This window comes from Typopeltis vanoorti, chromosome 23 (genome assembly GCF_054136105.1).
Source record: "Typopeltis vanoorti isolate ZY-2024b chromosome 23, IOZ_Tvanoo_1.0, whole genome shotgun sequence".
NCBI lineage: Eukaryota > Metazoa > Arthropoda > Arachnida > Uropygi > Thelyphonidae > Typopeltis > Typopeltis vanoorti.
Genome location: NC_143571.1, coordinates 95,617,128 through 95,629,253, shown reverse-complemented (window position 1 = coordinate 95,629,253; position 12,126 = coordinate 95,617,128). Strand labels below are relative to the sequence as shown.

At 34.9% G+C, this 12,126-nt stretch overlaps 1 protein-coding gene across 4 annotated transcripts in view; it reads left to right on the top strand.

Annotated features, from left to right (window-relative positions):
* The window catches only part of LOC150094086 (uncharacterized), a 608,624-nt gene that overhangs the window by 542,014 nt on the left and 54,484 nt on the right, over positions 1-12,126 (top strand). For all 4 annotated transcript variants that reach the window (XM_090413217.1, XM_090413213.1, XM_090413214.1 and 1 more), the window contains one exon: positions 11,271-11,387. In XM_090413217.1, the coding sequence (XP_090269343.1) occupies positions 11,271-11,387 (117 nt within the window). The remainder of the gene's footprint in view (positions 1-11,270; positions 11,388-12,126) is intronic.

The window sequence follows — 12,126 nt, the reverse complement described above, 5'->3', positions numbered from 1 at the left end:
AAGACTTTTATACCTCCATACTTCAGCATTTCTGGTCGAATATCATCTATTCCTGCTGCCTTTCCACATTTCAAGCCTTTGATGGCTTTTTCTACTTCAAGTATAGATATGTATGCTTGACTGTATGGCTGTTGAGTGTATTTTTTTACCACTGTGCTATCACTGCTTGTGTCATTTTTCGAAGTAATTACTCCATACTTTAACGATATCATTTTCTCTGGTTTTCATGTCACCTTTATCATCTCTAATTCCTTTTACAACACTCTTTCCTCCATTTCTGAGCTTCTTCAACAACCTCTAGAATATCTTGCCACCTTCTTTTTATTTATTTTCTATGTTCTTGCCAAAGTCCTCCCGTGACTTTTGTTTAGCTAATTTTACACAGTGATTAGCTTCCTTACATTGATCTCTGTATTTTCTAAGAGCACAAACTGACTTAATTGCCAGGAACTTTTGATATGCATTTTTCTTTTCCTTCACTGTCTCTTTAACTTCGTGTGTCCACCATGGAGTTCTGATTTTTTTTTTTTAAACTTTCTTACACGTTCTTCTTTTCAATATGAAATTCAATTTTATCCTGCTCAAGACTAAATGGTGATCACTTCCAATTTCAAATCCTCTGTACACTCTAGTGTCCTGCACCAAGGAGAAAACATCACTATCAACAATAATAGTCAATGAGACTTTTCTTATTCCTGGCCACTTCTCTCCATGTGAATTTGTGCACATTTTTATGTTGGAACATGGTGTTAGTAATAACCAGTCCATGTCCTAAGCAGAAATCCAATGGGTATTTGCCATTATTATTAGCTTTGCTCTTTTCTCCAAATTTTCCCAAATAATTTTGTGTTTGACAATCATTTCCTACTCTTCTATTTAGATCCCCAACAAGGACCAACTTTTTCTTTTTCATTGTGTCAGTTGCTTTCTCTAAAGCCTCAAAAAATTCCTCCACTTCTGTCTAAGTAGAACCTTCTGTGGGATCATAGGCACAAATAAGTCTCATTGTCCAGTTCCCCATTCTCATATTTGCCCACATCACTCTACTTGAGACTGCCTGCCATTCAAGAAGATTAGCCTTGTATTTAGTGTTGAATATTATGGCTACTCATTCTTTTTCTTGATTGTCATTGCCTGAATATAGCATTTGGTATTTATTGCTCAGAAAGATCTCACCAGCTTTTGTCTTTTTTGTTTCAGTCACCCCTATTATGTCGATCTGGTATGTATCCAATTCCTCAACTGACTCTATTTCTTTGCCATTCAGGCTTCTTATGTTGATAGTACCGATCTTTAACTCTGGTGATGTTGAGTTGGGGTGTGTGTTTTAGGATTTCTTCCAGTTGCTGACTTTTCGCTGTTTGTCCTGGTTTCCTGGCGAAAACAACCAGGGGGGGGGGGGCTTGTTTAACCAGGTGACGCCCCAGCCGGCATGAAATTCTGTCATGTTGTACCATCATTTTGTATTTTGGTTTAAGCCAATAAGAATACAATTTGGTCAGTTAAATCTCTAACTGCCAGCCCATCCTCGTTCGTTCAGTATCCAGGTAGATACCCAACAGGGTGCACCACAAGAGGGTGAGGATTGGACATTAGGTCAGAAGCCCTGGTCGGTTCTCTGCATTCTTTTAAAGGCTATATGGAGGTCTCCTCTCAGTTATATAGCTTTGATCCCTAAGCACCCCCACATGAAATAAACATTTGTAAATTAGCACAAACAAACAGTTTGGCCTCTTTAACAGCATAGTTTGTAAAGGTGGGGAAGGAAGCCAGTTGGAATTGTGGAGATTGAAATCGCTGAGGAAGATTATCTCACTGTTGGAGTAGTTTGACTGTATGTGATCGTCTTTCAGAAATAGTTAGTCATAGAGGTCAGTGAAGTTGTTTGGAATTTGGAGAACAATGGAGACAGAAAATAAAGGCAATGAAGTGAGATAGGGAGAAACTTGAGCCAGAGCAGATCGTAGAAAGGAGATCCCTAGTCTTGATAACATTTGGTGTGGGATATCAGACCTGACAAAAATGTACAGGTTCTGCCCTAATGAAAGGCATCATGGAAGATATAATGAGGAAACTCGGGGTGTTTTATGGTGATTTTGCATAAGGCTAGTTATCTTAAGTGAAAAATTGCTATAACTCAGTCACTGGAGCTGGAAAATTCATCAGGCCAAAACAACAGAAAACGACCGAGAAAGAATAAAGGTAAATGATTAGGAAGCTTGGACATATTAAAAGTAGCTATGTGGAATGTGCAAAGCATAACAACAAAGGAATTAGAATTGGTAAAAGAACTAAAAATATTAATATAGCTGTGATAACAGAATCAAAAAAGAAAGTAAAGGAAACAAAAGATATAGATGGTTTTACTATGCTATACAGTGGAGTGGATCAACATATCAGAGCTTCTAGTGATGGGCCATTTTAATTGATAATAAATGGAAAAATAGAATACGAAAGTACAGTTTTGTAAATGATCGAATTATAACAGTTAAATTAAACACAAATAGAAGCTACTTAAAAATCATAGGAGTATATAATGGAATCCTCTTTTCTACCTAAAGAAGGTAGAAAAGAGGATTCCAGACAGTTTTATGAGGAACTAAAAAAATATTTAAATAAATGTAATAAAATGACTATATATTAATAGCAGGAGATCTTAATGCTAGAAGTGAAAATAATCCAATCCCAAATGTCTTAGGAAAATACAGATGAATATGGAACATTGAATAACAGTGGTCAAACACATTAGACTTCTGTATTTTCAATAATTTTAAAATAACCAATACTTTTTAAAAAAAAAGAATATAAATAAATATACTTGGAATGGCAGAGAAACAAGATCTATGATTGATTATATCATTACTAATCAGAAACTAGCTCCACATGTGAGTGCTGTACATGTTTTTTATTATTATTATTATTACATGACACCTCCAGGGAGCACAAAGACTCATTGATGGAGGGCACCTACTCTACTGCTATTCATCTCCACCAACTACAGCGAAGCTCACCATCTACTGTCCACCACCACCACTAGTATTTTCACAGACAATCACAAAATCCATGCCCATGGCAGGATTCAAACCTGCATCCTTTTTAGGCTGGAGAGCAGTTACAAAAGGAAGCTGTGAGCAAGAGGATGAGGGGTGGTTTCTTTGCATGGAGGATTGTTGAAATGTGGAATGCATTGCCTGATAAAGTGATAAGAGCAAGAACGGTCAATGAGTTCAAAGACTGGTATGATAGACTTTGTGTTTCCTAGGAAGGACCTCTCACAATGAGTCTTTTGACTCCATGGAAGCCTGAATAATAATATGCTAACCACTTGGCCAACCATGCTGGCAGAGGAAGTGAAATTTTTTCAAATCATTATTTAGTTGTCTCTAAAATAGAAATACTAGCAGTTGAAGAAAGGAAGTAAATAAGAAATAGAACAAGTAATAGATATACAAAGTATGTCTATTACGAGAAGAACGCATTGGAATGCTATATCAATCACGATTAACGGATTACCTAAAAGAATCCCAAATCAATGAAGATATAAAAGAAGAAAGGAAAACTTTAATAAAGATAATCCATAAAGCAGCCTCTGAAGTACTTGGAAAGAAAAATAAAATATTAAAAAGAAAAGCATTAAAAATCTGGAACACAGGTATAGAAAATGCAATAAAAAATGGCATACAAATCACTCCTTCAAAAACATACAAAGGAAACAGAAGAAATATACAAAAACAAAAATAATATAGCTAAAACCATAGTATAGAAAGCTCACCAAGATTCTTGGGACAGATTTATTAATAAAATAGAAAAAGACATACATGCAAAACAGGACATAGCCTACAAAATATTAAGGAAATTAAATAACAAAGAAAGAGATACAGCACAGATCAACATAATACAATAGCTTTTAAGTTAATAAATAGTTATTTTCTTCCATCTGTGTTCATATCATACCATGAAATCTATTACAACATAATACAAGAGAAACAATGGATAGAACATAAGAATTTACATCATGACCCAAATTTAAAAACAGAAAATAATAATCAAGAAATCAGCACTGATTTAGAACTAATAAAATTGCAAGAACTAAAAGAAGCAATAAAGGATTAGATGACATAAATACAGAGCTTTGGAAATATGGTGGAGAATATTTAATCACAGATTTTTAAAATTAATAAATAACTGTTGGAGGTAATGTGAGGTTCCATCAGATTGGTTAAACGCTAAGGTTATATCTATATTTAAGAAAGGATATGTCCATGCGGTTAGCCTAGTGGCTGTGCGCTTTGCAACCATATGCCTGGGGAAGGAGTGTCCTAGGTTCGAATCCTGTCATTGATGTGAGGAGCTGAAGGATCTTCCTCAGCGATAGCCAAGTTAGCCAATCTTTGGCGTGGACAGTAAGGTTTTTTCCCCAGTTTATCCTGGGGTTTTTCATCCTGGCCTTGAGAACTCAGCACTACAGGACATAGGATACACCAGGGCATAGGGCTGACTACCTTATCCTGTGAATGGTTTGAGGTCCAATGATTAATAAACCTTCGACACCATAAGGTAAAAGAGGGTATAAAGATGAGATGAGAAGAAAGGATACTGAGATGATTGTGGAAATAACGGAGGAATAAGTTTATTAAAATATAGGTTACAAAATTTACAATAAAATATTATTTTATTTAGACTCCCTGAGGTCTTAACCTCAGGGAGTCAAGGACTCATCAAATCCTGAATAAAAGACTTAGAAATATTGCAAACAATCTACTCTCAGAACTACAAAATGGTTTCAGACATGAAAGATCATGTACAGACAGTATTTATGTGCTAAAACAAATTATTGAAAAAAAACAAGAATTTAATTTTCGACTCATATGGCCTTTATAGATTACAAGAAAGCTTTTTATAAAATATACCGAGAAAAACTATGGAATATATTGAAAAAACATGGATATCTGTTACATTTGGTGCAAACTATACAAAGTTTATATAAAGATACAAAAATACAGTTAGATAATAAATTAACAGAAGAGATTGAACTAAATCAGGGTGTCAGAAAGGGATTCAATATATATTATTATTATTATTATTATTATTATTACGGGTATCTCCATGGAGTCAGTAGACTCATCGCGGGAGACCCAAACTAGCAAAAACAATATCTGTCATATCTCTTCTTGAATTCATTTACAGATGAATAGCTCACAACTAAGTCAGGCAATGAATTCCCCTCATTCACCACCCTCCAGGCAAAAAACCTTGTTCTCACACCCTTGTTAACCACACTCTTCTTTCATTTTCAGGGATGACCTCTTATTCTTCCATTACTATCACACAGCTGAAACATTTCCCCTGCATCAATCCTAAAAAAAACTTTCAGTAATTTAAATGTTTCTATCATATCCCCTCTTCTCCACCTATCAACCAACCTCTGCAATCCACAAACTCTCAATCTATCAATATAGACAGCATTTTTTACATCACTCACCAACTTAGTCACTCTTCTCTGAACCCTCTCCATAGCCTCTTCATCTCCAAGGAATCCAGTTGACCAGACTTGAGCACAGTAATCCAAATGTGGAAGTATCAATGCTTTATAAAGGGGAATAATAACCTCTTTATCTCTGGATGTCAGTGTGTTCCTCAACAACCAAGTAATCCTATGTCCAATCTTGGACACCTTAGCAATGTGTCCCCTGAACTTCATCTCCCTATCTACCAACACCCCTAAGTCCCTAGCCTCATCAATCTCTTGGAGTACTGTTCCATCAATGTAGTACACAGCTGATAATCGTTTAATCCCAAAATGCATGACTTTACACTTTTCCACATTGAACTGATATCCATTACCTTTTGCCCATTCTACCAGCTTATTTAAATCATTCTGCAAACTTTCAACATCAGCTTGATTTTTTATTGCACTACCCAACTGTGCATCATCAGCAAACAACTGAATATCTTCCTTTAAGTCATTTCCTATATCATTTATATACAAATTAAACAACAGTGGCCCAAGCACAGAGCCCTGAGGCACACCACTGGTCACCTGCCTCATCTTGGACTCAGCTCCTCCATACACCACCTTCTGGTATCTCTCCCTGAGCCATTCTCCTATCCATATCACCAATTTAGTATCCATTCCCGTCTGTTCCAATTTGCGTAACAGTGTTCCATGGGGTATCCTGTCAAAAGCCTTAGCAAAATCCAGAAATACCACTGTGTAGCCATTTCCTTTGTCCAACTCAGATGTCATTCTATTATGAAAAGTTAATAGATTGCTAAGGCAGGATCTACCTTTAACAAAACCATGTTGGCCTCTATAGAGTATCATATCTTGATCCGCCCATTCTTGAATTTTGTCTTTAACCAACTTTTCCAATACTTTTACCACTACTCTTGAGATGGTGATTGGTCTGTAATTAACTACTGCAGTTTTAGAGCCACCCTTATGCAAATGAACCACTTTGCCTAACTGCCACTCCCTAGGGACCATACTGGAGTTCAAACTTAAGTTAAATATCCAAGTAAGAGGGGGTGACAATTTCTTTGCACAATCACACAACACCCGAGCTGATATTCCATCTAAACCTACAGCAGTGTTTGCATTTAAATTTTGTAATATATTAAATACCTCTGATTTCTTAGCTTCAATTCTCACATTAGTTATTGGTACAGAGATATCCTCACTTGGGTGATAGACTTTTGAAAAGTGATCACTCAGTAACTCGATTATTACATTTGATTTTGTCACCTCAATATCATCAGCACCCACTAAAGTTATCCTTCCGAAGTCATTCTTCCTTTTACTTCCCACATAGCAGAAGCTCTCTTTGGGATTACCTTTGATCTCATTGGCTAAGGTCTTCTCATAATCTGATTTAACTTTTCTTACTATGCTGGTAACCTTCCTAGCTTGAGCCTTGTACTGCTCATGGGTGTACTGATCGCATTTCTCCTTGTACATTCTCCATAACATTTTCTTTTTTTGCAGATCAAGCTTGATACTACTGCTTATCCATGTAACGCCTTCCTTGTTTGTCTTCCTGCCCATGGAGACACAATCTGATATTGCTTTCCTCAGATACCTGCTGATTTTATCCCATGCACTGCTAACATCTTTCCCCTGCAATATGTTCTGCCATGGGATAGCTGCAAGCTCACTCCGAAGATTTTTATAATTACCTAACCTGTAATTCTGTATATACCCCTTCTTAACAGAAAAATCCACAGATTTGCAACCTCCCAAGTCAATACTACATGACCGCTTTCACCAATTGGTGGTAACGAGGACACCTTACTTATGCATATATCCTCTGAACCAATAACCAGGTCCAACACTCTCACACCACGTGTCCCTTCAGTTATGTGCTGTTTCAAGTAATTATCTCGTAGAAGATGTATGAACTCCATTTCCTTTTTGCTAAGTGATATTTCCTCCTTCCAATTGATATCACCATAATTAAAATCCCCATAATAATCACTAAACCTGCACTCATTGCACTAATTTCCTGATGCATGAATTCAATATCTCAATGTACCCCCTGGCTTATAGCAGCATCCAACTGTATATTTTGTTGTGTTGGTTTCACACCAGACTGCCTCAAATGAATTCTCGTTCACATGACTATCATCTTGATATGTTACTTTCTTTGGCTGCAACACATCAGCTATCATCAACAGTACTCCTCCCCCTGTTCTATCTTCTCTATCGTCCCTGAAAATACTGTACCCATCACATTCAGTTCCAGTGACCACATCTTCTGCTGACAGCCAAGTTTCACTAATGCCTACAACTTTTGGTAAGATTGCACTGACTAATGCCAAAAATTCTTCTCTCTTCTTTTGAATGCTTCTTGCATTGGTATACTGAAATTGCAGATTCCCTCTAGTTCTTGTACAGGCTTTAGAACTGATATACAAGTGACTAATTTCAGTAGTCCCATGCCGATAAAAATTGGAATTGGACTACTGAAATTGGAATATATATGTTGATATATTTTGTTGGAATATATATATATATATATATATATAAGGAGAGAGATTAGATTGCTAAAATATTGGAAAGAACACTAAAACAAGGTATCCAGTTAACCTGAAGAACTGTTATCAATACAATGCTGAGATGGTGATTGATTATATTATATTAGATTATATTACAAGTCAATGAAGATGACCTTCAAAAATCAGTTTATGAATTAAACAAAATAAGCCAACAATACATATTGTTTTTTCCAGGGAACCGTCACCAGAGTTCAAGATCGATACTATCAACATAAGATGCCTGAATGGCAAAGAAATAGAGTTAGCTGAGGAATTGGATATGTACCAGATCGACATAATAGGGGTGACTGAAACAAAAAAGACAAAAACTGGTGAGAACTTTCTGAGAATAAATACAAAATGTTATATTCAGACAATGACAATCAAGGAAAAGAAGGAGTAGCCGTGGTATTCATCACTAAATATGAGGCTAATCTTCTTGAATTTTAGGCAGTATCAAGTAGAGTGATGTGGGCAAATATGAGAATGGGGGAATTTTAGGTAGAAGTGGAGGAATTTTTTGAGGCTTTAGAGAAAGCAATTGACACAATGAAAAATGAAAAGTTTGTCCTTGTTGGAGATCTAAACAGCAGAGTAGGAAATGATTGTCAGGCATACAAAAATTTTTTTTGGATAATTTGGAGAAAAGAGCAAAGTTAATTATAATGGCAAATACCTGTTGGATTTTTTCCCAGGACATGGACAGTTATTACTAACAATTTTCCAGCATAAAAATGTGCACAAATTCATTCATATGGAGAGAAGAGGCAAGGAATTGGAAGAGTCTACATAACATAGTCAAATGTTATGTAGACTAAAATACATAAACATTATTGAAGAAAAAATGAAAGAGTTTGAGAACAAGAACCAAACCTTGGAGATTCAGAGACAATTCCTGAAGAAAACGCTGATTGATTCAGCTAGAGAGGCATGTGGTGAGGTTGTGTGCAAGGATAGAAAAATCAGAACTCCATGGTGGACACAGGAAGTTAAAGAAGCAGTGAAGGAAAAGAAGAAAACATATTAAGAAGGTAGCAAAATATTCTGGAGATTGTTGAAAAAGCTCAGAAATGGAGGAAAGAATGCTGTAAAAGGAATTAGCGATGATAAAGGTAACATGAAAAGTGGTGAAAAAGATGAATGGAGTAATTACTTCAAAAAATTGCTAAAAGAAACAATCAGCACAGTAGTAAAAAAAACACTCATATGGCACGTAATCAGGAATACATATCCATACTTGAAGTAGAAAAAGCCATCAAAAGCCTGAAATGTGGAAAGGCAGCTGGAGTAGATGATATTCGACCAGAAATGCATGCTCAAGAAAGGAAGTATGAAATTTTTAGTGACTGCACTGCATTGTTCAGAATGTCCAATTCCAGATGATTGGAGTAAAGCTCTCATAGTACCCATATATAAAAAAGGGAAATAAAACTGAAATACAGAGATATTTCCCTATTGAGTGCTCCTGGTAAAATTTATGCAATTATACTTCAGAAATGCTTGAGAAGGATTGTGGAGGGGAAGCTGGATTCAGCCCAAATAGACTGTTAGGATTAGATTTTCACTTTATGACAATTAGTTGAGGAATTATGGGAATATAACAAAGATCTGTATTTAAGTTTTGTCGATTTTGAAAAGGCATATGACAAGGTGCCAAGAGAGAAGCTATTGAATTTAATTGATACAATAAAAAGTGCCTTAGACGATAGAAATATAGGATCTGATAATGTTGGTGTCTTGACAGGTAACAAACTGATTTGGGGGAAAATTGTAATGGGAAGTTAGTACTATGTGAAAAACTTACATCATTACTATCATATCCTGTACATCCCTTGGGGGTACATATCAGGAAATTGATGATGATGATGAGCCAACAGTACAATTTAAAAATTTCTCAAAAGAAAACAAAATTCATGGCATTTAAAAGTTGAGATTAAAAATAGTTATAGAAAATAAAATAATAGACCAGATTACACAGCTTAATTATTTTGGTTGCATAATAACATATCTAAAAGATAAAGCTATAGATGAAAAAATAAAGAAATCTCAGGAAAGCTATGGAACAATTAAAAAGACACTGAATAAGAAAACAAGATGAGAAACTTAACTTAAATTTTACAAAGTAATGGCCACTCCCAGGCCATTACATATAGTTCAGAAACATGGATAGTTAAAAAGAAAGATGAAAATAAATAAAAGCTTCAGAGATGTGATTTTTTAGAACAATTAAAGGATGAACAAAATTGAACCATATATGAAAAATGAAGACATCAGAAAAGAACTAGATATAACATAAATGAAAAGATCAGGGAATATAGAAAGGAATGGAAAGAGCATCTGTATAGAATGGAGAGATATTGCCTACCAAAAGAGGTGTATAGATGTAGACCAAAGGGAAAGAAAGGGAGAGAGGAAGACTAATTAAGCCAGAACCAGCAAATGCCTAATCCTTGAAAAGAAGAAGTTGAGATGAAAATATCTTTTGCTTTACAACCACATCTTTTTTTCTGACTTTTTTCTTTCTTTTTCTACTTGTATGCTTCAAAAAAAAAAAAAAAAAGAAAATAAAGAAACACCTTTATCTTTTCCTGTGTTATATTTTTATGATGCTTATTCAATTTCTTAAGTATTCTATCTTCACTTCCATGATTAACCAATAATTGTGTGCCATAGAAAACTTAAATAATCTTCTTTAGTGATGTAACATCTGAGTCTTCCATATGGACTGTTAGTTTTCTCTTGAACCATGAGAATGTCATAATGCCAAAGTATGATATTAGCCATAATCATGAGGAACCACCTTTTCAGCACTTTTTCTTTTTTTGTACTTCATTTATTAAATCTAGATGTTCATTGTGTATCTACACACTACTGTCAGATAGTTAACAAGGCTCAACTATTGTATAAACAAGTATATTACAAAACTGTGGATGGCTTTTATAAGTTGGACACTAGGAATGGATTTATTACAGAATTTAAAGAATTATGCAGTCACAATACCTAGGTAAAGTGTGAAATAAAATTTTATTTCATACTTTAATTAAAATGATCTGTTATGCTATAGAAGAACTGATTTATATGCTTCAATGATAACATATACGTTTGATTTAATACATCCCTGGATGGTGGAGGAAAGTGTTTTGTAGCATATTCAACCATGTAGCTGACCAAATATCATTACAAAAAGTTTTGATATATGAATGTGATGAATTATAAGTTTTGATACTATTTTTCAGGTTTATCAGAAGGAAAGAGCTCAGCTTATGGCTGCACAAGATCAGTCTCCATTGGTAAATAATCAGAATGAAAATGTAATTAATGAAGTAAAGCGGCGTGAAAAGCATAGATCACAGGTGGGCATGAGTACTGTAGAATTTTTATTGCCAGAAAACTATTTTTCTATTGTTTGTTTTTTATATGATAAATTCTTACCTGATTTACCTCTTCAGAATTGTATAACTAGTTAGATCAAAAATGAGCAAACCAAGTACCCTTTCTTTATTTAACCAACTACTAATGCCAAATTTAATATCATGTTTGTTTATTTTGAAAATGGATACTGCTTTAAATTTAATAGTTTATGTAAATTGGCTAATTATTCTCTTTATGAAAAATTATATACAGGTGTTCAGAATGATGTCAGTAGAAATGTGCCAACTTCAGCACTTGTAACATACAACATGTGGATGTTACTTCGCTTACTTAAAATTTTTAGTGTAGAGAAAGGAGGACTTCAATTGTTGTCCCTTGCTGTCTGGCATGTTCTCTTTGGAGACATCATATAATATTAAGAATTTACCAGGCTGTTACTTCATTATGATACGTAATGTAGAGGTAGTAAATTGTTGTTTGAGGGCAGATGTTGGATAAATTGTAAAACAGCTGAAGTGGTACTTTAGAAAAATGTCATTGTAGGAAGATTTTGTTATCCATTGAAATTGCAGAGTGCTGTGTTTTGAAGAGATTCCCAGCATAATCTCATTAGCATGTCTAACTGCCTTCTATCTGAGCTGCTCAAAATACTTGTACTTTTTAAGTTATGTCCATAGTATGGACATAACATAACTTTAACATCTTATGTCATATAATGCA